The sequence below is a fragment of the Opisthorchis viverrini genome (genome assembly GCF_000715545.1).
Source record: "Opisthorchis viverrini unplaced genomic scaffold opera_v5_112, whole genome shotgun sequence".
In the NCBI taxonomy this organism is placed as follows: Eukaryota; Metazoa; Platyhelminthes; class Trematoda; order Opisthorchiida; family Opisthorchiidae; genus Opisthorchis; species Opisthorchis viverrini.
The window spans coordinates 1,096,825-1,124,208 of NW_008751770.1; the positions used below are offsets into that span (position 1 = coordinate 1,096,825).

Here is a 27,384-nt window from a genome sequence, read left to right on the forward strand (position 1 = left end):
AAGCACGTTAGAAAATGTCCTTTTACGAGAACTCAAGCTGAATCAGTTGGCAACGATGTAAGAAAACCTGTTCAAAGAAGATGCAACTTTATATCTCTTGAAACATGCATCTTCAATCACTTGCGCAAAACGTTATCGAAAGTGACAAACTTTGAGACAGTTGAAAACAGCTATTTTTTCGGCTGTGAGAAACGTGTCTAGCTTCTTCTGTTTGAAACCCGATTATCATGGAGCATCCTACCTGTAGGACCACAGAAACAGCTATTTTCTTCAATCGCTTTTGAGTTGTATTTTTTTTGCTAAGCTATTTTCTCAATCGCTTTTGAGTTGTATTTTTTTTGCTAGTTGGTTTGCGTTTTGGAATATCTGTTGTGCGTTCCGTCACACTTGGAATCACTGTCCGAGGACCTAGTGACTATATTTGTGTGTGTAGTAGTTCTCGGTGGGGTGGTTGCAATCGTAGAAGTACCGCTTAGCACAGGGCGGATTTCGCAAAGTTGGATGTTTCAACTAACTTGACTTGCGTCTTGTTTCCAGCCGTCATCGTGTGGGTATCCACTGTCCAGGCTGTTTGTATACAATGGCTGACAGTAATTCTTCGAATGCTTTATCCCAGCCACCGACGCGGCATGACGATTCTTATTCTCAGGGTGAAGCTCCTCTCGGGGCGTCAAACGCTTCATTTAAGGCCGACGAACTGCTTGTTTTCGGGGCAAAACAGGTTATTCGGTGAGTTGGTTTGTGACAATCATTTCACCTAAGTCTGAATCACCCTTGATTAAGTATCTGACCGGAACAACAGGATTAGGGCTATCATTCAGAGAAATCACCTTCGGTAAAGTTAATGTTGTAATGTTTCGCACGGAATTTCGAAATCAACTGTAAGGTAACACTATAGCCTCACGTACTCACTCACTCACTCACTCACTCACTACTCACTCACTCACTCACTCACTCACTCACTCACTCACTCACTCACTCACTCACTCACTCACTCACTCACTCACTCACTCCACTCATCACTCACTCACTCACTCACTCACTCACTCACTCACTCACTCACTCACTCACTCACTCACTCACTCACTCACTCACTCACTCACTCACTCACTCACTCACTCACTCACTCACTCACTCACTCACTCACTCACTCACTCACTCACTCACTCACTCACTCACTCACTCACTCACTCACTCACTCACTCACTCACTCACTCACTCACTCACTCACTCACTCACTCACTCACTCACTCACTCACTCACTCACTCACTCACTCACTCACTCACTCACTCACTCACTCACTCACTCACTCACTCACTCACTCACTCACTCACTCACTCACTCACTCACTCACTCACTCACTCACTCACTCACTCACTCACTCACTCACTCACTCACTCACTCACTCACTCACTCACTCACTCACTCACTCACTCACTCACTCACTCACTCACTCACTCACTCACTCACTCACTCACTCACTCACTCACTCACTCACTCACTCACTCACTCACTCACTCACTCACTCACTCACTCACTCACTCACTCACTCACTCACTCACTCACTCACTCACTCAGGTCCGGCTCTTTCACGGCGCACCTTTTGTAACGAATCGTCTTTGAAACGAAGTCCACACATGAGTGAACTTATCTCCACTTGTTCTGGTCTGTTTTAATATTATAGGTGGCGGGTATGACCTCGAAGAAAGGAACAAGGGATTTAAAGATTGAGTAGTAAAGATGGAGTGGAATGCCTTGATCACAATTTGGTAATTAATATCATCCCACCTATACAAACCTTTACAGTTGTTCACCATTCATGTTTTCCGCTTTCGTTGGTGCCGCACGTTTCATTAAACTTGTGGTCATCTTTACTGAGAGATCACTGATCATTATCCCGCTGCTTCGTCGTGAACCGATCGTGAGCGATAAAAAGGTGTAATTTTATGCGAACAATGTAGTCAGATGGTAAAAAATTTACGAAGGAGCATTTGACTCTAAACTGCTCCAAGACTGACGGCTACATCTCTGGGAACAGTGTTGAGAGCGTTCCGGGCTTAGAACTGGTCCCATGGATGCCATCTTAAAGGGGAGAATACCACACTTCAGAATTCGTAAAATCAGTTGCTTCTGTAGAGCCGTTTGGGTGCCTTATGTACTCCCTAATTGTTCTACTCGTATCTTCTGATATGCTCACGCCTCTCGTCACTTTTTGACCTGCCGGTAGCAATGGCCCGCAGGCCTGGATCTAACCTGTTTCTCAGAAGGATTTATTCGTTTTGAGGATTCTTCTTCGATTCCATGTTGCGAGTCAGGTCATTCCATATTTAAAAGCTAGGAAGAGTTTCTTTTTGGCTGTTTTCCATCCCACTTGGGCTGTGCGTCATCAGTAGATGATTCTGAATCCACTCATTTTGTAACGTCTGCGTGAGTGATCTAATTCGACTTGTCCCCCATTTACGGTATCTCTACTAGTAGATAATTTCCCGACATGCGGTGGCTCCGAAAAGACAGTCACAGTGAAACCGCTCGGAATTCCCCCGAGGCAGCAATGCAAAGAGCTGCTTGCTTGTAAGGAGGTAGATTAATGTGCTTTGTCATATTTGTACATACAGTCTTTTAGTTGGCTCTAGTGTGGAGGATGCATGTGCCACCATAAATATTCTACCCTTTTCGGCTTTTGTCCACCCAGTCTTTTCATCCCAGTCACCATCTGCATGTTCTTCGTGGTTTTGGTCGCAACTACGGTCGACTACTACGCCTCCACGGAGACTTACTTGATCTACACACCGTTTCATACACCAGACGCCGACTTGGGTACCAGAACCTGGCAGACGATTGCAAACACATTGATTTTCATGTCTGTCATCATTGTGATGACGTGCGTTCTGGTACTACTCTTCAAGTACCAGTGTTACCGGGTACGTTGTTCATTTTCATGAAACTATAAATTGTCAACTATGAATTGTCAATTGCATCGACAACTCGTCTGTGCATACTTGTCACTGATTGGACTCATATTGTTCGGACTAAAAATCCGTGTTATCAGTCAAACGAGTATGGAGGATGCATTAGTTTGTATACAATGGTCAGTTAGCCTACATACAACACCAGACTAGCGCCATTTGTTGCCATTCGTACTCACCTTCCCCAATCCATACGACCTCTTGGTTCCCTTGTCCAACCAAACTCGAGTGGTTTAGTTTGGCTGAATATCTGTTGGTTGTAAGTATGAGCATTTAGGATTTGGGCCAGCATCAACGTAGCCGAACGGTGTGTAATAGACTTATTCAAGAGCGTTTTGAAGGAATACCTTGGACGAAATGAAGTGTCTTACCACCTTAGTGCTCTTCTCAAGCGGGAAGACTCTGGCCAGAGAACGCTGTTTCCATCGTCTTAAGATTTGTTTTCGGTAGGAAACAGTGGACATCCCTTACCCTTTTGGCGTAGACGTCGTAAGGGATTTGGGGAGCTCAGCGAGCCAGATTTGTGTGGCACTTTTAAGCTTTATGCTGCGGGTTTTGGCTATAGCAGTCAGTGTATCATGTTAGTGTATTCAACTTTTCTTTCAACTTTTTCCATTCTGTTGTCGCCCTGTGAGGGGAGCGCTTCGAACCAGCTGCTTCAACTGGGACTGGCTAACTGAACTTCCTCTAAAAGGTTTTGTTTAGAGTAGATTTTTATCATTGCAAAAGCACTTCGGCATTGTTGAAAGCGCTTCAGAACATGCATGTAATTACTGTCGATGATATGAATTTCTGCGCAGGGCCTCTGAATTAGGGTTGCAAGTCTTTCATACGAGCTGGCCAGCAATTACAAGTTTCAGAGCAAATCCAGAAATTATATGAGTGTACTAATATTATTATCCTTATAACAGTATATTTCTGTACAACTTGCCATGCTCCATTGAGGGAAATCGAATATGCGTTGGTTATGAATGATAGGGCTTTTCCAACACAGTCATGCTTTTCATGAATTCCCCATTGCTTGTACAAAGTGGACTATCTTGTAAACCAACAAACTGAAGAAAAATGGATTTTGTTTACATCTTGTCAGTCTTCGGTCAAAGGGACTCTTCAAAGCTCAACAAAACCCCGGAATTAGACTGAAATGCATATCAGAATCCCGGTGGAGATGCCTGTGCGGATCCCTTTTTCCGATGAGACGACTTCTTCCGCAAAATGAAGTGACTTGTGGCTACCATAATCCCGATGGTCGCACGTTTTTTGATCATAACAAAGTGGACGGTCATCACACCCGACAATGGATGTCGGTGCGAAAACATGACTATCAGATCGAAATTGGGAGCATTTTACCGGGCAGGTTATGAGAAAATGAATTGGAGAACGACGTTAATGAGTCTCTGTGAAGTACCGCAAAATCCGCTTGATTTTCCAACCTCATGATGTAAAACGAATGTCGTATGGAATTTTAGGGATGGGCGCTCAGTGTTGGCTCATATTCAACTATGGATCCAGGACGCTTAAAATGAGTTGAAGAAGTGTTGTTAGCCTCGCACGTTCAGGAAGACAAAAGTGGAACTTCATACTTTGCGACGCTACAGATAGCTTATTCTGTCACGCAGAACAGACAATTTCATCTGGTAAAGTATGGATTCCTGTTGATGCTAAAGCCATTGAAGTCGTACAACATTCGACCTTGAAGGCTGCATGCGAGGAGCCTGGTCGTTATGTGGACTTCAATGTGTACCTTAAGGCCTTAATGGGGAAGCGGAATGGTACCCTAACCATTTTGTCCGCTTATGTTGTAGGGCTCTTTTGACGATGGCATATGTAAAGGGAATATTCATCTGGGATTACTTTCAATGTTCATAATCCCATACTATTACACTTGAGTCGACAGCTAAAAGCTTCTTTCTTATTTTCTTTTCAGTTTATTCACGGTTGGCTAATCCTGACAACTTTCATGCTTTTGTTTTTAATATCCTTCCTCTTCTTCACGTAAGTCGGTAACAATTGTTTTTACACCCAAAAATGTTGACTTGTTGTTTTGCGCACATTATCCAGCAGATTACTTGTGCGCTCGATGTCATTTAGTAACCATTTAGTTAAAGCGTTCAGCTGTAACATCATTTCGGTGCATAGTTTCCACATCACCTGAAGAGACTACAAAAACTGAGATACTGCTACGTTGCATGAGAGAACTATAGATGCCGAGGTTGGGTTCGGACCACGGATCTTCCAATCAGCATGTTCACATCCTAACCACTGAGCTGTCAATTAGTCACTTAATCAGGTAGTCAGTAATTGAGCTGCTGCCAGTTGTTTTTGACATTCGGTTCTTGTACTTTTCCGCAGCATGAGGCTAATTCGCTCACAAACCTTGCTGTTGGGGCGTCCCGTTTCGGTTTTCATGCTTACTCACTACAAAGTCCTAAGGCCAAGATGAGCCTTCATGGGGTCTCTCAAGCAAGGGGGAGATTGCACACATAGTCCTAACCAATGGGAGGCACCTGTATACGATCTTAAGGGAATTAGCCTTTCTTGGATCAGAGTTTATCTAATTGTCTGCCAATCTGGAACAGACTTTACATAGGTTACTGGACAGTTTAGCATGGTGATTTTTTTTGCAGTCGCAATACAGATCGAAGTTATGGTTGGAAAATAGGGTGAAGCACATTTTGTTAATGTACTAGTACATCTCATTTCCATAAAACTAAAAAGCAGTGTCACCGTTTGGCACAATCCAATGGAAATATTCACAAACGACGGAGTCCACGTTAAATCAGAACGCAGGACGTCTCCCGTCCAGAAAAGATGCACTTTAGTCGTGGAGGTGGTGGAGATGCGTGCCTTACCGATAACTACTAATACTGATAAAGGTATTATTTACTCTATTCTTATCCTAACCCAATAAATCGCGCATTAAGACAGCTACTCTCTCGTGAACATGTAACATCAGTTGTCACTTGCTGCAGCTTCTCCGCCCGACACCCATGTCGTTCAGCTAAGTCGGATTACTTAAGGACCCGGTTACGGAGTGAGTATCCGATTCGAATCGAAGCGTTAAGTGTGATGAATTGTCGGAGCTCAATAAAATGAATTAGTCCATTTAGGTTGGGAATGGTTTAGTGGCCGCTTATTTATCCACTGGTTCTCGCAATGAAATTGCTTCCTTGCCTCTTGGCTACTCGTTCAATACTAGTAGTGTGAGTGCGTTGTATAAGTGCAAAAAGCTGAGGCCGTCGGTTTTCGCAGCGCTTAGCCGTATGAACGCTTAGATTCTTATTTCGACTTATCAGGTGGACTTAGGAGGGTTGAACAAGAGAAATCTCGGGGGAGTTAATCCGAGACCAGTTTGTGGAGCCGGCAGATTGGATTTTTAGTGTGGTTCTTCATCTGATGAGCCGTTGACTTATCCCGAGAATTCGACTACGGGTGAGTAATCAGCATGGTTCGCTTTATCAGTCGATGCTTGCGGCGGACCTGATAATTACTAGTCTATGAATGTTCCTGAAGAACTAATCGGACAGAATGTGCCGACTACTCACCAATAATCGTTTGGTTCTCTGAAAGAGTCGGCAGCTAGCTGGGCAAAGTAGCACGCCTAAAAATCGTGAAAACCACTGCAACTGTATCCTTCAAGCCACAAGTTTTCATTGATTCCTTTTTGAGACCCATACAAATGGTCGAACGTAGGGATCCCATTCCTAGTCTTTTATTGGGAAAGCGAACCCATACAGTGGAACTTGCAAGTAGGTAGCTGTTTGTATGCTCTTTGGGTGAAGTTCAAGGCGGTCTCTGCGCTCACCAATGATTCCCGAAATCCAATCTACTGACAGTGTCGGATATCCGTTACCGTGGGATGGTTTGTCTGTTTTCATGGCCTATTGATTTATGCTGGAGATATGGCTAGGTGCTTCCATTTATCTTTCAGCTTTCGCGTGCTGCGTTGCAACTCACCTGGACCTGTCATCTAGCACGTGTGTGAAAAGTCGCATGGTATTTAAAATTAGATGTTTGGCAGCAGAGTAATTGAAAAATCGTTGACCATTTGTCGTCAGACGTGTTTCTCTCTCTCTTTCGGTATGGATGTTTGGTCGCCATCTTGGCTTCCAACCCAGGAATCGAGGCGAATCAGCGTCATCGACTAACTGTCTCGAATTACCTTTCAACTTCTGTTAGCAAGCGTGAATAACGCTCGGTGGGGTGTCCGACTTTCTCGTACGCAAAACTTGCCAGCTTGAAGAAGGGGAAACTCTAGCCTGTCCAGATAGATGGATAACTGTAGCTGAAATGGAGTCGAGCGAAGACAGTTCTGATTAAGTTTCTGTTCCCTAGGGCTTCATGTGACCCACTTATGGGTGGCGTTTTAGTGTTCAACTCCGGTCTTGATTTTGACGTTTTGTTAGCGATTACTTTATCCACTATCTGCAATTTGGTCTGAAAAGAGACAAGTCAGATTGCTTTCTTGGTCTATTCATAACCTTGAAATGTTCGCTAACGTCTACGACCTAAGTGGTTGCGTTCAGCATAGACCGTTGTTCATTTTCATCACCCATACCAACTTCTCACCTTTTCAGAGAGATTATCCGTGCAATGGGGATTTTTGTTGACTACATTACGATGGCTTTCATTCTGTGGAACTTCGGTGTGGTCGGGATGGTAGTGATTCACTGGAGAGGACCTTTGGTCTTACAGCAAGCATATCTGATTTTCATATCTGCTCAAATTGCACTGATGTTTCTGAAATATCTACCCAAGTGGACTTGTTGGGTTCTTTTGGGGGCACTGGCAGTTTGGGGTGAGTAGACTTTTTACTCCTTTTTTATACTCCCAAACTCACAGACTTAACCATTCCAGTCAGTTAGGTCATTTTTTCAACACAGTGGGGTCTCGCCCTCAGCTATCACTTACAATGATAAAGTGAGCTGCATCCGCTCGCGTTGTCTAATTTTTTTTACTCGCTGGCTTGCTACACTGGTTCGAGATGCCTTCCGTATATACTGACCGAGTGAATTTCCCATTGCTTTGTCCCTTGAATCTCCATGAATCACAGGGACATCTGCACGGTTCCACTAAGCCAAAGAAAGCCATCGAGTAGGGGCGCTGCATCTCTACCTGGTTGACGTTTATGGTTTACACCACTAGAACACGTAACCGAGCCGCCGTGGCGTCCGGCACTGGACACACTCTTCAATAGCCTCATGTGCACACCCTTTGGGATTTGGCAAAGGTCGCTTTCTTCAGAGAATGTTCCAAATTGACTAAAGATCCCAGCCCCACCATTTCGTTTACCGAATTCATCTATTGTATAATGGCCTGGACCAATACGAATTCCAAAATTCCTAAAAAACCTCATGACGCCTTACACAGTGTGAGTGTAAGGTTCATGCCAAAGGACGAGGCTATTTCATCGGTTCATTCACAAAGGCCTGTCTTTTCTTCGCCTAAGACGAAAACAATTTCGTTTTCATATAATAGTTTGAGCATCACTTTCTGTAGAAGAAGTTTGCAGAGCCCCATTGCACTTGCATGGGAACAAGTGGGAGAATACAAGATGCTTTTTATTGAGAAAGCTAGTGAAGTAATATAAACCAGTCCACAGGGTTAAGGTCATCTCGGATATCCAGGAGTGTTTATGCGTGATTGAGTGTGAATACATACTCAAAAAGACCTCTTCCAGACGGAAGTTGCTATTACTGTTCTTTAACTAACACTCATAAGGAAGGACAAGTTAGGCTGAGAGTCCTGCTACAACAGGAGTCAAGCTGGCCCCCTGTTCTTCTTTAGTCCGGTTATATGGTTCAGTCCCCTCCCGTTCAGGGGAAATTGGATGGGACTATTTCCATTCTTGAACAGGCCAGTCGGTCCCGCTAGAGATAAGATATTCACTCGTAAATTTCCGGGATGAGTGTCTATGGTTCTGATGAAGTTCGAGAGTCTGACTGCTTAGCAGTGGCTGACTATGATGTTGTGCCTTATGAGCGGTAGTACAACTCCTGTGTCGGTCCGTTCCGCCCACTATGGTAAATCAAAAGGTCTTCTATGGAAACGAAAGAAAATTATTGCAACCGTATGGGGTTGCCACAAGGATCCGCGAAAATCTTAGTGAGGGGGTGAGAAGCATTGACCTATAAGTGATAGTCCCAATCGTGCGACATTCTGACCATGGCTTCGTTTGGTTCGTATCCCGCACGTGACACATCCACCTAGTCAATGGGATGTTCAGTTATTCAGACTGGCAGGCCTCAGGACACCTGACCCTTGACGCTATTCGTCCTCAGAGGGTTCTGGTCGTGCTTTCCACTTCAGGGTTATGTTACGGTTGATTGTTGTTCTATGCGGCGTGGTTCCATTTTGGAGCTACAATGTGCTACTTGATGGACTCTTTCCTGAAATCTGACTTCTGCTGCCTGATTGACTTGGTATTCGACCCTGCCTCCACCGTGGACAACGTTCACCACATCCTCGAATCAGCACGTGGCCTTCTTGAACTGCTGTGGTGTATCTTCTGCCTGCCCCTCTCTCGTGACATTCTGGACAGCGGTGGAACACTTAGTATGTTCTACTGATGGCCTTCCAATTGCTTTACGGGTTACTTTTGAAGTCAGAGTGATGTCAGAATCTGTGTCACGCTCGAGAGTAATTGGTGCGCCGGGTGATTCGATCCTGGATTTTCTGGTCACGCTCGCTGAGTACGTTCTTTTTCCGTTTTCGTGAGCTCCTGAAGTCGAACCTGCAGCATTCTTTGTGGCCGTTTTGCGCTTGCCTTACCTGTGGTTCCGGTAGGCACAATGGTGTGGAAAGTTTCATTCATCATTGAACCAACAGGGTGTGGCGGATTTCTCTCGGGTCCGTTTGACTTTTGGAAATTACTTTGCACACCTTGTTGAGCCGAGAGGTCTGGTGATGTTCAATCATTACAGTATCAGCCTTGGAATTGATGAGATTCTGGGATTTGGTAGTAAGTTTCAGAATCGTCAACTTTGAATCCCGTTTAATTTGATTCAATAGTTGGATCCGTATATCTGCATCATGTGGCGATTGAAAACCAGTCAAGAAGACGAGACACTTGGTTTGCTTGTCGGTCATGTTGCTGAGCTTGAACGCTCGCATTCTTTGACTACACTGGCATACGTGATGAAAAAAATCGTTCGGCTGTAGCACCCTTTCGGTGCCTAAATGCCATGCTACCCGAAGGTTGCATGAGGGCTGGGATACTGTTCGGTTGCCCAAGCCTAGACGGGAAGTCGAGTGGCAGAGGTCGGGTTCGAACCACGGACCTTCCGGTCAGTAAATTCGCGCTCTAACCACTTGGACCATCTGGAACGCTCAATCTTCATGAAACTGTTGGTGGGTGACCCTTACATGGAAGCCCTGTTTGTATGATGTCCAATTTGAATGGACTTTCGTTTATGCTTAGCTTACTGTGGTGTTACTTTGATATTTTACGTCACACTCCTTCGCTTCCTATTCCAGTTACTTCGTTATTTTCTGACAAATCAGTATAGTAGGGTTTTTTTTTACAATTTTATGTGTGTGAGCTAGTCTCATCCGGTTCTTCTTCACACTGTACTTACGTTTTCGCCAAGTATTATTAGTACACGAAATGTCTTGCTTGTACAGCGAGACACATTTTATTTGGCGTTAGCTTAGTGTGACTGGTCTGTTAAAGGGATTCTTAGGGATAGGAGCTCATTTCTGTTTCTTCATGAGTTTGAAGGATGTGCTGATCTTCCACTGCTTCAGTCGCAACATCCCGGCTTTCTTACCGAAATCACTAGATCTCTTATGTGGATAAATGAAGTAGGCGTAATGGGGGGTCAGTTTTACTTGTAACAAGGATTCCATAAGCTAAACCCGCTCTGCTAGTGTGTCTTTTCCGTCCCTCTCGTCTGATTACGCAGTGGTTCCTCATGTTCTTCACCAATCCCACTCTGTTCCACCTAACTCTCACCCTTTTTACTTTCAGACCTAGTGGCCGTCCTCTGTCCCCGAGGTCCTCTTCGTATGCTGGTTGAAATGGCACACGAGAGGGAACAACCACTATTCCCGGCTCTCCTCTATTCAACCACTGCTGTGTATCTCATCACCGCGTCGACCGGTGCTAATGGTAAATAACCTTGTTTCACTGTGTATAGCTGTGGATAATAGTCGCACATCCGCACTCTTGCTAAATTTCACTTCTTCCATCAGGTCCGCCAGTAGTCCATCTCTCTGGTTCGCCATTATTAGCAAAGATTGGACATGGGGTTCTGTGGGTGTAGGAAGACTACACCATTACCCATTATCGATCGGAAAGGAAAAGACTAATAGACAATTTTTATACCGTGTGAAATTTAATGTCTACTGCCATTTAGCATATATTTAATGTCGTTCAAAGTTTCAGTTCTCAAAGTAGCGCTTGAGGTAGCCTGTGTCCTTTCCTGTCAATTTGTTGAACGTGCTTTTGCCATTGACAATATTGTTTTTTTCCAGTAGATGAATGAACCATCCAAAAGTACCGTAACGGTGACACTGTCCTGATTGAATTAGAATTCAACACTGTATCTACTTTGTTTAGCCTTCGGACATATCTTAGTGAGTTGTGGTTTTCACCGTTGCCCATTCTCGATGCTTATCGTGCGTACTTTGACAAGACCCACCTCAATGACGTTCTAGTTCAGTTGTTCTTTTTCCTTCACCTGACTCAGGTAATTTCGATACAGTCTTGCATACCTCCGGTTTGTTTTGAATGTTTCCTAATTTGATAGACTTGCTTGCGTTACTTCTCCTTGGAATCGGAACATTGTTTCGGTTACGCACTTAGTTTGCATTACGAATAATCGATCGAACGATAAGACTGAGAACGGATGCTAACGCGGAATGACCAATAGATACTTAGATCTTGTTACCTGTGACAAATTGACCCTCCTAATGCCTTAGCATAGTTGGGGGTGGTTGTCTTGGGAAACGAGTACTGATGAGTACTGATGAAATACTACCAAATGTTTTATTATCACATAGCCTCTTTGGGGAAGCCTTATTGACCGTCTTCTTGTGTCGGAGATGTTTGCTCTAAAGTGAAAAAGCGAAGGCGGACGTTTTCGCCATACTATCGCTGATGGTCTACGGGTTGTCTGTCTTGGATGGTCGGTTGAACGCTGATTTCAAACGGACAACGATGAGTGTGTGGTAGCATCGATGATCCCATTCGATAGATCTCCACGTGCTGCTATCTCGCAGATCGCACTTGGTTGTTCAGATGTTAGAGACCCACTCTCGGACAAGAGTTGGCTGGCGCTGGTGATACAATCCGTAACAAACTACCAAGAAAACTCATGACTTTCCTCTGATTACTTGTTATCCTTATTCCATGACATTCGAAGTTGGCGACACACCTTTGACTGTCTCACTGGCTGAGGTCACCAGAAATAAGCCGAAGGACTCTATCTTGTGAAACTTGTATATATCGGGTGTTCGAATGTAAGGACCTTCTTGTGTTTAGGGAGCCGTCCGATTGCTGTGCTTATCCTTCAAGACTAGAAGACCAGCAGAACGTTGATGGTAAACACCACCGGTAAGATTACTGAAAACTTTAACAGTCCACGACTGGTGTCGGATTTTGGAGGGCTCTTCTGGCAGGCAGTCTCCGGGTTTCCGTCAACCTATGCGAAACTGTTTTCCCTTCCGCGACGAGTCTCCGGAAAGCGTTTACCTGCTCACTCCTCTGTACATACGGCATCTCGCGAAATCATTCTTGTCACCAGCCGAGACTTCTCCGATGGACAGGGTGTTTCAAAAAAGCCTCCCGCTTGCATGTGTATCCACTCGAGTCTTCTTCAACTGCTGATTCCCCAGATGATCGTACGATGCCAGCTGTGGCCCTTCAACAAAAGAAGGGATAAGCACGCTAATCGCCTGGTTGGAAAGCCGTCAAGTCTAGAGTAAAGATGGCATCCCTGTAGAGGTACGGTGCTTCGCAAGAATAAACTACGGGTATGTTAACCCAGTGTCCGAAGAACTAATCTGAGTGTATTAAAAGCTGCGAGTGTACAGAAAGGAGTAAACTAGCGGACTGAAACGTCTCCGTACGAAACTAAGGCGGTCGTTTCACTACTTCCATACCATAGGTAGCATAGAAAGGGAAAATCCCCATAAAATCTTACAGGCCTCATTAGTTGTTACTCGAATTACCAGACCGCAACAGGTCACGTGATGTGGATGTGTGCTTGTAAGTCTGTCTGGTATCGCATCCCGTCTGGGTGTGAGTTAAATATGAACGTGTGGCGAAATTTTCCGCTGTGTTTGCACCCAAAGTGTCTGTTTAAATACAGTCTGAATAAATCCCGACACCAGAGTGTAGTAAAGTAATGGCATGAATTGCAGTTGACGTAGCACGATCCGTGTTTCGACAATCGATACTGATCGCTTCTTAGTTGGCGGAAACTGAGCTACAAATAGCGTATCAAATGTTGGAAAGTTTTTCCAACACAAATGCTAACTTCGTCTAGATCTCGGAAAGGACACAAATCGTATGTCGGATAGGTAAACAAGGAGACCTGGAATTTTTTCACTAATTCACCTGGTGAACAACTAACGTACTTGTCTATCTACTGTAAGCTATTCTTTCGAAGTAGCAACGTTTTAAGTTATCATGGGTGTCCGCAATACATAGAAACCTGAATGCGCTATGTGAAATTATCATCAATAGCATTTACTCCAGATGAGGCCTGTTCGTGCTGGAATCCTTTACTACTCTCTATTCCTTATATTTATACGTTTTCTTATCCAAAATATTACTGACCTGATGCACACAAAAAGTTGGTTATCAACCAGAGTTGTGGTTTCGTTAGCACTATAGTTATCAGCTTTGAAAGTTTAGTAAAAAGTTTTGCAACTTACTGAAATATCTTGAACGACAGGATAAATATAAACGAATAAGTTTTGTTCTGTTTCGAGCTAATTTCTTTCTCTGGTCAACGCGGATGTATCTCATTAATCCATGGAAACGCTCTCACGGAGTTGTTTCGCCGAAGTTTCTGTTCCCATGAAATTTTAGGAAGTGATTGATCGTTTACAGTACGGAGTCATGAGTCGTTTAACAGGACAGACGTGGGGTATTCCATTATATTGCGATTGATCGACCACTCTCATGCATCAAACATGGGCATTGTACGTTTGGCCATCCTAGTTGACACTTATTCCCAAATGTTCAGATTGCAGCATAGAACAGTTGGTTTGAAATGAAAACAGTGGAGAGTTCGTTCTCCCAATGAAGCCAATCAGTGCCGAAAAAGCGAGACGTCATATACAGCTGTCTCATCCTTGTTGGGGATTATCAGTAGTGTGCATCTCATGCAACTCAAGCGAGTCTTGAATTCGCGACTTCCCGGTTGATAGTTTGGAGACTTAACCATCCGACCACGAGTGGCTGATCCGATGTGTGACTAACTCACGCCTAGACAGAATATAGCACCACTTATCTTTCGGTCACGAGATTCACGTCAGTGATGTGGACGAAATCTCCATAAAAATTTCAAAATTCTACACTAATAGCAAAGTGAAAACACCATCACTATCACATTTTCTACGGTGCGAGGGCATGACCGCCCCGTTCACTCGGTTTCCCCCTGTTTTACTTGAAGTCTTTTGTTCAAACACCTGTCCAACGATTGCTTTCTGTAATTAACGGGGGAAACAGTCAATGTGGGAAACATTATAGGGTTTGTAGCGAATTTACCCCCCTTCCCAGCTACGATAGCAACAGGCCACTGCGTCTGTGTCTGGAGCCATGAGGTGTTCTGTCCCAATGCCCCTTGTGTCCCGGCATTGTACAAGAACACGGGATAGCAACAGCCACTGCGTCTGTGTCTGGAGCCATGAGGTGTTCTGTCCCAATGCCCCTTGTGTCCCGGCATTGTACAAGAACACGGGCTTAGTCTGAAATCTTACACAGTACAATTCAGAATTAAGAGAACATATACGCTGTAGCAAACCAACCAATGGGCTCATGTAAGCGAAATTTGAGGACTGAGCATCACTGGGAGAGTGCCTTGACCGAATAGGCGTATATCTTGGGAAATGTTTGGAACCTATCGGGAGATGTCGTTTAAGAAAGACCGGGTAAACCATCGGTTAATCTAATAGGTATTCATACTTTATCCGCAGTTAACTTTGAAATTTTCGAATGACGTAATTGAGACCTATATTATTAGCTGCACTGTTAGCTGGATGATAGATTACTCAAATTCCTGTCCACAGCCTTGCAGATTTGAATCTCTCGGACGTTATGAAGTGCACATCGAGGATGATTGCGAATAGAAATTGAATTTCTGGTTCAATGGTTTTCAATTTTTAAGTGGAGAGTTGTGCTGCTCTTAATGGTCTTAATGCTCTTAATAAAAAAACGCCTATTGGACTGAGAAGGTTGTGAGGGTGCTGATGCAGATAAAATCCACTGCTGCTGTAGACTTGGATCATTTCACGGTACCGAACGGTCAGTCTTTCATAGTTATGATGAGCGGTTAGTGTGAAGTACACAGTCGGTTATTACACGGCAGGAACCTAAACACTAACTGAAAACATACGAAGTATTCTATGGAAAACACCGAACGTCTCCCGGGGGATTGATGTTCATTAACTCAATCATCGCACACCTATTATTTATATCCAGGCAGAATGTTCACCATGGCTAGTTGTACATACACGACTGGCCCTTACTGAATCAGTCGCTTTTCTCATTTCATCGAGGCGTGGTTTTCTGTGTACAGATTTCTTTTCACTAGTACCAAGGGTAGCGGATTCATAGCTGTCCACTAAATTTTTGATACTTTTCTGTTTGAACCCCTTCAAGCCAACGGCTCTGAAGCAGAGGGCTCAGATTCCACTGCCGAAGTACCTTTGATGTCCGAATATCGTCATTCCACCGGAGGTCAGGTGAGATAATTACCACCATGGGTGTCATGCTGCTTATGATTTACTTTTGAGCATGAATAAACATAAACTTTCGGACCTTTGGTATCGTGACGCTGCTATACCGCAGCCTATCTCACGCAGGTTGTTTTCTGTAGATCACCACAACTGTAGCTTACTGCAGTGATTTGTTCGAGTACATAAACACTCAAACCGTTTCGATCTGCTCTTTACTATCTCCTATTTTCATTGGTATTTTGGTATTCCATCCTCATAATGACTTCCTGAGTACTATGGATGACCATATGATGCGGATACTGAGTGGGTTAGTACATGATACAAGAAGCACTATGCTTTAGTTTATCAGCTGGCCTTGATTTTGCCAGAGGTAGTCTTCTCAGCCATTTGAAATTTACTCGCGCATTCACCTAATTGTAGCCCTTCGGCACCAAATAGCTACGGAGGCGCAACGTTGGACACAGTATGTTTCTTCAGTAGAGATGCAACTTGAAGGCCCACCCTTAGATGACTAGGGTGGTTGTGATGTTTGTGCATCACAGGGTGGAACAGCGTATGCATCATAACTCATGTATTTGCTACCTCTAGTCACACTTTAGCGTCTAAAGATCAATGCAGGCCCGAAAACGCTATTCAACTTCTAACGGATGAATGGTACCTCCAACAGACAATCTACTTCATTAAAAAAAACTTTTAAACGACCCTATTGTAATTTACATGTGTACTAGCCACCATGTCGCGACACTGCGATTTGCAAATAACTGTCGCGAATAAATTAGCGATACTAGTGGTAAAATTACCAAGGTTGTGCCGTCAAGCCTTTTGATATTCTCTTCTACTTTACCGCTGATTGGCTGTCTTTTCGTATGGTTTTTGAAGCAAAATTCAAGTGATTTACCGTCCACCAACGTCACAACTTCCGAACAGCTGCGTGAGCGGCATTTGAGGCGAATGACGGAGCCCATCGCTGAGCACAGTGGGAACTCGACTGACGCAGCTAGCAGATGGCGGCAAATTCACGTGAGTTGGTGGTAAACATCGATTCAAAGATGATATTTATGCTAGATTTTGGATTTTATTCCAATCCTACTACCGTCCCTCTAAATTTTCTTGACGAATATGTCCTGTCCTTGTTTGATTTTAAAACATATTTTGATGTGAGGAAGTGATGGGGATAGGATAATGAAAAAAACAAGGAAGCGAAGGCGAAAAATCGAGTTCAACCGATACGATTCGTAACCATTATGGAGTTACTCGAGTGAGCGTAGTTGAATTATTGATGATAACCCAAACTCAATATCATTAGCTTTTTATCCAGGAAAACTGTTGGGTGATGCCATTTGTTTATCGGTCTTCCAATCTGCTTCTGCCTTATTCGGTCAGTTTTTATGGCCTTAAACGTATCGTATTTTGAAGGAGAACCGTCGGTCTCGTTAATATTTGTATTTGGCGGTTGTTTGTCGTGAATATTTCCAGTGTCACTTCTGATTACCTTCTAATTCGATACTGAACCCACATTTAATTCGAACCTCCTCTAGCTAATGTATGGCTTGGTATCTCCACTCGCGGCTCGTAGAGAGAGAGAGAGACGTTCAGCTGTAGCACCCTAGCTGCCATGGCACCCGAAGAAAGCACGAGGGCTGGGATACTGCCAGGTTGCTCAAGCCTAGACAAAGGAAGTCGAGGGGCAGAGGTCGGGTTCGAACCACGGACCTTCCAGTCAGTAAATTCGCGCTCTAACCACTTGGGCCACCTCGTCCATCTCGCTTCTAATCAATGTTAATGGCGTTCTTGTTGCCAGTTTCCAACCAGATTATTTGAATGAGTGTCTGGAGGTGTAGGCACAATAAACCATTCGAATAAGTCATGGTTGTGCAGCACTGAAGCATCCGTGTTGAACACTGGTGCCATGCTGTCGATTGTGATGATGATGATGACACAGTACAGCTCTGTCATCCTTGGAACTCATCATCAGTGCACATCTCACGAAACTCAGAGTTTCAAACCCGCTATCAATGGTTAGACCCTAAATTGGCAAAGATTCTCCTGACGTACCTAACGCAGAGCTGCATTGGTCGATGCATGCGGACTGAGTTGTCAGTTTAACAGTTTATAAACAGCAGTTTATAAAAGGCTACTTAATATAGTGCTCTCACTACATGTAAGTCCCTTCGGGGACGTCAACTTTTCTCGTCTGTAATTAGTATTCATGCCCTTCTCTAGTAAAACAGTGGAGTTTGCACCGTAACCGTGAACATTTTCCCCTCTGTTGTTAATGTCACACTACCCTCACAAGTGAAGGAATGCGTTATGGCTTTTTCAAATTTCCCAATGGTTCCTTAATTGATACTGCCAGCGGAAATGTTGGCATTCGGGATAGGTAGTTTATTTTGACTGGTCGGAATGTAGCGACTAGGTTTAGGTAGTGACCGGACGCAAACCCGCACGTAAAGGAGCAAAAAAACCAGACAAATAGTGACGGCGACAAATGACATGCTTAATACGGCATGCGCAGCAACACACCTAGGTCTGTACATAGCGTTTTTGTTATTCGCAGACTGTATGTGAACTCACGTAAAACGCTCCACCGCATGTTAACCAGTTAGCGACTAAGTTCACTTTCGTGTGTTTTGTGCCACAGACGAGTTTGTCGTATATTGTACTCCATATTCGTTTCATGCGGAGGTGACCGAAAAATGGGGACTCATGTGTATCCTTCACCCAACCTAACCTTCACCCAAGCAAGCAAGGCGATATTAAAGCAAATTCGTCGGATTCACAGCTAATTGGTGCATCCACTGCATTGAGGGAACGCGGGTTAATTTCTGAGCATTTCGTTCATGAGGTCAGTCAACTCATACTGAGACTTTCTGGAAAATCGGCTCAATACTTGTATGGCCCCTCATCATAGGGTCCTATTCTAGGGAGATGTCCGTGCTGGTTAAGGGATTCGTGCATATACGTGAATCTGACCAGAAACAACTGCACCGCGTGGCTTGTGACTAAGTTGTGATTACTGTCCTATGCACCATTGGTTCTTTTCGGTCTCCTGTTTTGTCTGCGTAATGATCATTAGGATTGCTGTCAGCAGCAATTTCATTCCACTGCCCCCTTTTCTCACTTCAGTTAGACCTGCGTGACAGAGAAGAACGAGGAGTCAAGCTAGGTCTGGGCGACTTTGTCTTCTACAGCTTGCTAATTGGTCGAGCCGCATTGGACGGGGATGTCATAACAGTTGCAACCTGTTACGTGGCTATTCTGGTAGGAATGTGTGTGACTATCATCGTCCTGGGTATCACCAGACGAGCCCTCCCTGCATTACCGGTTTCAGTGGCTTGTGGTATCCTTTTCTATTTTGTCACTTCAACTGTTATTTCACCATTCCTTCAGGTGGTCGCAGTTGGACGACTGGTTTTCTAGTATCTTGTGCGTCTAATGCAATGGCTTTTAGAAATGCATTCTTCAGAGTTGACTTTCTTACCAATGTGACTTGATATATCTTTTTAGGGATAATTTCGACACTTTATGATTGTAAATTATCACCATTTCTCGCCACTGTTTCATGCTCCACGTATAAACACGTTCATTCCACCTTCTAGTTTTATTTTATGTTGATACGAGAAGGATTATCCCAGAATCTCCGTGGGGTTAGGTGATGAGGCAGCAAAGAACTGTTTGAGGGGGCATCGCTTAACAGGTACAAATCGCAAATGCCACATAATACGGTCCCAGCCACGCATTTACTCTGTCCTTGGCAAGCTAAATGTTGTGGAAACTGGGGATTTATAGGCGTGAGTATTGTGGTAGCAGTCCCTTACAAGGTTTAGCCTCCTTGTGGTAGATTAGAGGTATGTGTAAAATTTGGTCTCCTTGGTGGCACCACTCACGGACCAGTTTCACGTTGCTGCATTTATTGAAGTTCTACTGCGTCATTATAATCAGTTGTACCTTTAGACTAGACACCATGGGAGCATTGTGTAACCGAATCTCTGCTGTCGATGTTGAATATGCGTCGGAGGACCGCTGGAATTTCATTGTTAACAAAACATTGGGCTCTCCTTTACTATGTTCGGCCTTAATGGGTCATGTGTGATTGTGAAGTTACATGGGTGATACTTAGCTAAATCTCTGAAGGCTTGCTAGACCATCCACAGGTGTACAAACACTGTAAAACTTTTGGCGTTCATCTGGCTTGATGGTGAGTAAGGGAGAATATTGCTTAACCGTGTCGTGGACCAATTAGTGTGGGGTTCAAGTGTTGGATGGATTTTCTTCCTGGTGGATTACAGAGTGTGCTGTGCTCTGCGCTCAATGCAAATTTTGGGGTTGACGTTGAAACTGGCTAACCGGCGAACTAAACGGCTTTATGAGCAAAGGTGAATCCTATTCTGCATTACGTTCTTCGACTACAACGGGTCTCGATGAAGTTGTAACTGTACCTAGTAGGACTCAACACTGGTCAGTGATAAATGCACTCGTCTAGAGACTACAGCGTAGCCAAACTAAGCAATGGTTTTAACTTATTTGCCCCAGATCTTTTAGCTTTCTTAGCTTCTCCCGGCGGTGCATCGATTTCATAGGTTTGTGTAGGAACAAGTCCACTGTTCGATCGCTCTCGCATGTCGGTAAAGTCGTGAAATAATCTGTTTACCATACTGGCTTTATAACCATTACAAGTAAACCTTCTGGAGCTACAGTAGCCGCGGAATTTTTCTGCCACCGTTCGATTATTCTGGTTGACGACAGCGAAAGCAAACCCTCGAGGACATAATCTTGTTTGGTAAGATTAACTGAATAGTGATGGAAAAGCAATTCTTGGAAGCATATCGATGCATAGGTGTTCACATTGCTCGTCTTGGGTCTGGTATAGGTGAATTACCCTGAATTGACCAGTCAATGAACTATGTGGGCCTCGGTACGTCTCGGTTGGGTGGGAGGGTTTGTTTGAGAAGGTTGAACTCATTAGATGTGGTAGAGTTTGTTCGTGAGCCTCAAATGTAAATAAAATCAAACATCAACTGCTCTAACCTTGGCCTGTTTCTGACCGTGTAGGATAATCCGCTGGCGGCCGCGCGTTAAGTGATCAGGCTGTCCGGTTATTCGGGTGAACTGCATCTAACCTGCTCCACTCCAGAGAAACGCGACTTTGCCTCTTTTTGTTAACACTTTCACCACGAATGTACCCCCGGTCATACTTGCATTGCGCTTTCTTGTGGTGCGGGTTGCGATTGGTCTTTGTACGAACCTGATCACGCCTGTTCAGGCACAGTAATTCAGGTGTTGAGGTTCCCGATACGGAACTTTGAGTGACGCGTAGGTTCGGCAATCCCGAATATCAAAAGGAAGAATTGGGTTCGTAATTCTACGGTGCTATTTACACTAGGGTAAGCAAATGTGTACAACAAACCTCAATTATTCGCGTTTGTAGTGTCAATAAGTTCACAGGTCTGTCACTGACCGGCACAGTACAGTGTGATCCTTGGCGCACCAAACAGCGGCGAGCGGAATAATGGCTCAGTAGCGTGGGTTGCGGTCGTTCCTTCCGACGACGGTCTTGTGATTCTCACTGGAAGTGCGATAACACGGAACTCATTAGAAAACAAGTCAAGGCAGGCTCAGCAAACGGAACATGAGAACGCACATGTAAGTAGGTCAGCAGTGCGCATTCACACACAGACACATGTCAATACACAAGTGTCGGAAAGGATGGCCTCTGCGGCAAGGTGAGTGGCGGGTACGAATAAGCAACAACATAGGAGGAGTAGGCCAAGAAATGGGGGAATTATCATAAGGTCAAGTTAGATTCAACATCAGGTGCGTGTTGCGTGTGTCAGTGAAGCATTCTAAGCACGCTCGCCTTGCGTTTCCGATGGCCGAAGTTCAAACTCCAGCGCGATCAATTATATGTATTGAGGATGAGAGTGAAATGCGAGTCGAGTGCTTCCCCGCTCTGGTGTGGACTTATCAGAACGATTTACACCGAGGCAGCAGTGGGACTTTTCAAGCCTGATTGATTCGAATGTGAGTCCTACAAATCCCGTAACCACTTGTAACAAATCGAAAGATAATTCAAACACATTCTTAAAACTAGCGATGGTTCAATAGGCAACTTTGCATGCTCGCATTTGTTAGATAGCATACCCTAATGACGATGGCGTAATGAGCGTAAAATTGTCCCACAACATGAGACAAATTACTATTATTTTGCACTATCTTACTTGGATATTTCCACCAGTTTAAGGTTGGAGCGGCGCAGACCTCGTGTGTCATGTTCGCATTCCTGAGAAAGACAGAAGCATGCCCGATTTTCACCAAGACTGTGCGTTTCGAATACCTGTCACTAGCATATGAAAGTTTACCTCACCTGGTGAGGAAACGAGATGTTGCATGTGTTGCGATGTGTATCTCCATCTGCTGCCATAAAACCGTTAGGTTTTGGGAGGGACAAAATAACTGGAATGGAATGTGGCAAGAAAACTGACATCCCATAAGGAATCACACTTTTGTCAGTGACCATTTTGAAATGGGGTAACATGGTCTCGTGGGGCTTCCATCGTCGGTCATTTTGTTAATGAATCTGTATGGCTGCTTTGACAAGATTTACAGCTCACCGGCACGCATAAGTTCACAGTCGGATTTACTCTGAAGATATGAGTGCTTATCTTTAGTTATGAAGATGATGAATTAAAAGCCTGGGGCTTCCGTGCACATACCAGAATAAGATTGGTTGAGATGTAACGGTACTCCCAAACTGATGACAACACCTGGTAATGTAGAATTTACGCTAGTGGGACAAATGACTGATACCACGTCGGTGTAAAGGGTCTTCTGATCTGAAACAGGACATCTCGTTTTTGCTGAGGCAAAAATCAAAATGAAATATAGTTGGTCCTTTATTATTCAGAAGCAACTGTCTGCGAGGATGATTGTAGCGCTTTTTCTAATGAACATCTGGAAATTGTCATTTTTGAGGAAGAAATGGAGTGAAATAGTGGACACCACTGTAATTTGTATTGACCAGCCGGACGGTTCAATAAACCATCCAGAAACAGGTCTTCGGTGCATCCTGACTGATCGGTTGATTTATAACACCCCAGGATTCAATGTAGCCTGAATTTCACCGACTTTGGGGGCATGACAAATTCTTGTTCTCACATCGAACAGTCAGTAGGAAGCTATATACTCCTTCGAGATGTGTAAAAGTGCAGAACTGGTGCTCTCTCGTATACAAAGTATGAACTGTAGCTAGGCTGTAGTAGTAGCGACAAGTTCCATCCGCTGCTTATCACGTCTTCCAAGCATACTAGATTTTTTATTCTCTGTGATGCTTTACGGTCATTCGTAGCACTTCGAATCTCAGTTGATTGTATCCACTATTCCCGAAATTTACATGTAAATTCCAAGGCCCTGAATTTTAGGCGCCGATAGGGAGTTCATCACTTCACATCGCTAGTTCAAGCGAACGGCATTCGGCTTTTATACGAAAAACATCTAAGCAGCACCCATGCTATTTCTTACATCACAGGTGGAGGATAGGTCCTCAACAGTATGGATCGAGCAGGAGGTGAACATTTTTCAACCGTTGAAAGCTTGCATACGGAAGTAAAGAGCAGTCGTCGTCATCAGATGAGTGTCGTCAATATTCCATAAAATTATCTCGTCAAACGAGGCTGTTCTCCTTCAAGTCGCAAGCTATCAAAAGATATTCCGGTATCCTGTAGGGAAGCTTTGCTTTGCCATATCCTAGTTTTATCCCTTGTTTGAGATTAGCATCCATCTCCAACGGCGATATACCCTACAATCTTCTGATCGTACTGTCCTGTTATGTTCATAATTGCGACCTCAATGTATTTGTTAGAGAATTCCCTCCAGTATCGTAGCACAAATGTCAAAAACTGTGTAATATGCTTTCAGCCCCGAAGTGACGATCATGTGCCATATCCTGACCCCTTTTGTTTGTGCAAGACTCAGTCTGACTTGTTGTATCCAGCAAGCGTAATATTAGGCCTAGATCGCATCTGGGGAATCCCAACCACTCGCAAACCGTTTGTTTTGGTGCTCAACTGAGAGTTCATCCTGTGAGTGAAACCAACCTATGCTGAAAAACCGATCAGAACCTACAGCTGTTTTGTTAGTATTGGGAAACATCAGCCGTTCACATCTCAGGAAACTCAGAGACTTTTAAACCCGTAACCTTCCGGCCAGTACTTGAGCACCGTTTGATATCGAGCGGCTGAACAGCACCGTGTTCAGCTTCCACTTTTGTGATGTTACTCCTAGGACGTGGAATGTTTTCAGTGTGATTCTCAAGGAATTTTCGGGCATAAGGAGTTCATGTTACAAAGAACAGGGCCCACAGAGTTTTGGCTCCAAAGATAAGAGAGTTTTATGCTTACAAAGTGAGAGAAATTGGAACCGTCAAAGGTCTTTCGTCATTTAATGAACTGTTTTACATTTGTTCGTCCATCTTGCCCAAACAGTGATGTTCATTTATTCGAACAGATGAACTAAAGTATCAAAAAATAATAATTGGAAATGAAATTTTATAATTACTTGATTAAATTCAACTACGAACACGATTGTTTGGTTGTGGATAGGTGACCATGAAAGCATGCCCGCTGGTCGGCTTAAGTGTTACTAGTTAAGCCGTCTTAATCGCACACTCATTCGCATCCCTGGTGCGTGTTCCTCTCAAACTTTTTCGCCTCTCCCGGTACGATGGAGTTTTGGTTGGGCACGGTGAATCGCACCAGCTGCTAGTTAAATTCATCCAAAATTACCAAGACAAAGCATATTTCTTCTAGCTGGTCTTAATGGCTACGTCATTGCTGTCAGCGGTTAGCCACTGACAAAGCCCACTGTGTTCCTTCCACTTAAGTGTTGGAAAAGATACTCAAAAACATCAAAATTTTCACTTCATATTCCGGTATTTCTAAACTCTTTGTTTCATGAATGTAGCGATTATCCACTAACGTGTAGTACGTAAGAAAAAACCGAAATAGCCCCATAATTTTAAAATTAAAGTTGATGCGAACGGCAAATGTAAGCGTTGCTGTCTGGCTGGTACATATAAACGATGTTTGTAATGCGTCGAAATTTGATTTTCTGACTGTGACATCTGTGAATAGTGATGGAATACTTAACACGGCCGTTTATCTTCTGAATATCAGTAAACATATTGCACTGCTAAATTCTTTTTGGTTGCCTTTTTTTTTCTAAATTGATCGTTTCAACGTCTGTCAAATTGAGTGTTCATAAAATCTCATCTTGTACACTCGGATCCATCAATCCAGATGAGATGCCTTTGGTAAATGTTGTGTACAGCTGTTGACTTTATTTGGGATAGGAAATGAAATCTTGAAAACTCGTTTGAAACTTTTCAATACACATTACGACTCGTTTTTGTCTAACGTAAATGGATGTAAAGAATCAGGACGGCTGATCCATACGAGGGAAATTGTCCCCAGAGGAACTTATTAGATGGACACATAGGAATCGCAAAGTGACAGTCTGATTAATAGTTTCAAGCGATTATTTCCATAGCACGCATATGACAACCAGCCTCCCGGTTTGGATGGATATTTGGGCTTCTTTTACAATTTTTATCAACGTCACTCTTTTTGACAGCCCTCCTTTTCCGCGGCAATTATCACAAGTAATCTAACCCAAACCAAACTTTGAACCATAGCTTGTCGTTTTTTTGCCTGATCGTCCACGAGTATCATTGACCTTACTGGGACTTGAAGTGTACACCACTGATTGAGGTTAGCTTGTTATCACTACCCAACCTGACACGATGGGATCACCTGGATAACACACGTATTTTACAATTCCTGCGACTACTCAAATGAAATCGAAAAACTGCACGACAACTTTTTAACGTGATGCTTCGGTGAAGGAGTGGAGGCTGCCAAAAACCATGCACTAAGACGTGTAAAAGCTTGAGAACAATACTCACGGATTCATGCGATATCATGTCTGTAAAAGATTAGTTTCAGACTGGGTAATTACCAATGCAACTGGAAGGATTTCGTATGCTTCACAGTGGCGTTGTACAGTACTGTAGTGGGTTTGATGTATACATTATAGGGTCGAGAATCCTCGCACTCATGTTTAAGCAGTGAGCACTGTGCTTCTCACGAGTATTCAGAGTGCTTCGAACCTGCAACATCCTGGTGGAGTTCGTACATTCTGAAATTCAGCTGAGAGGCCAAACAAACGGTGAGGTTAATATTTGACAGCAAGGTTGGATTGAAATCGCCCATCAGTCATGGAGGTTGTGTTAGCTGGTCCAGTGTTCAAACATCTCGAGTGTTGCAGAACCAAATCCCTTAAGGGATGTGTACATCGCCGGTAATAATAAACAAGGATGGAGCCTCATGGCTTCATAACACAGATTCAATTTGGTTACAGGAAATAGGTCTGTCTCAAAATTAACTTGTCCACAAAGCGGATAACTGGGGTTTACGCGTAGTCATAACGCTTCATTAGCAACAATAGTTCATATTGGCCGATATCGGATCTTACTAGTTCAAACATTCGCGTTACACACTGTGCACTACGACACGTCTTACTGCTGATATATTTCTCCAGCACTACAAAACTGATTCTCTATTAACTTTCAACAAGGGTAGGTTTATCAAAGCAGGGGGAACATACTGCAACCAAGGAGTGACCTCATTTCAGGAAAAAAAACTTGACTATTGATTTTCCACTGTTCTTCATTTCCAGGCGATATTAGAAAGTTGTGGATAACGGTGTCGAAACAGACGCGCTTGGAAGGCTGGTACCACTATTCGACGTTATCTTTAGACGTTGTCCACCTAGAGGCGACACCTGCACAGAATGTGTTGCTGATATTTAATCTTTTTCACCAAGTTTTTTTGAACATACGAATCAAGATCAAGGTCATTCTAAAATTATTCAATTAGTGTCACCTGATTTGCACATTTCATATTAGCACGTCTGTGCACGCACTGTACTGGACAATCAATTAAATTGAATCGGATTGATTGTTTCCCATTCTGTGCTATGTTCTGAATAACATATTCCACATTAAAATAAACAAAAAGTCCGTCCGAATAAAAGACACCTGTGGTTGTGGGCTCGTCGACTCGCTTTTTTGGATACGCTCTGTATATAATTTGTGGAATGCATGAAGTAGTTGTACTGTATACCAGATCGAAATCCTGAAACGGGTAATTAAAGCAACTTTCAGACATCATGTCTCCTTAGAACTCTAGAAAACCGCAGGAAACTTCCAGCTGATGAGTCACCATGAAGAAAACTGTGGTGTCCGTAACGAATTACATATAAGGGCGAAACTGATGTCATTTTCGTTTCCGGCGGAAACGAGTTTATTGGACTGTAAATGACGTAAAATTGTAACATTGCTCACTTCGCTGGAAAAAGCTATTCTCATTCGGATGGAGAATTGTGGTGCTGACCATAATTCCCCGGTTGTTTTGTAACTCATTTCCAGAGTTGGTTGTCCCCATACATTTCCAA

The 27,384-nt window shown here is 43.7% G+C and overlaps 2 protein-coding genes across 2 annotated transcripts; one reads left to right on the forward strand and one right to left on the reverse strand.

Annotated features, from left to right (window-relative positions):
* Positions 1–468: 468 nt before the first annotated feature.
* Positions 469–19,458, forward strand: T265_05825 (hypothetical protein; the record flags this gene model as incomplete). The annotated part of the gene is made up of 8 exons (XM_009170932.1): positions 469–729; positions 2,694–2,922; positions 4,895–4,962; positions 7,545–7,765; positions 10,937–11,077; positions 15,800–15,882; positions 16,756–16,896; positions 19,003–19,458. The coding sequence occupies 8 exons, from the start codon at positions 581–583 to the stop codon at positions 19,294–19,296; spliced, it is 1,326 nt and encodes a 441-aa protein (XP_009169196.1).
* T265_05826 (hypothetical protein) lies at positions 9,781–17,638 on the reverse strand (the record flags this gene model as incomplete). The annotated part of the gene is made up of 3 exons (XM_009170933.1): positions 9,781–10,247; positions 17,406–17,589; positions 17,618–17,638. 3 exons carry the CDS (start codon positions 17,636–17,638, stop codon positions 9,781–9,783), a joined length of 672 nt encoding a protein of 223 aa, XP_009169197.1.
* Positions 19,459–27,384: the final 7,926 nt, after the last annotated feature.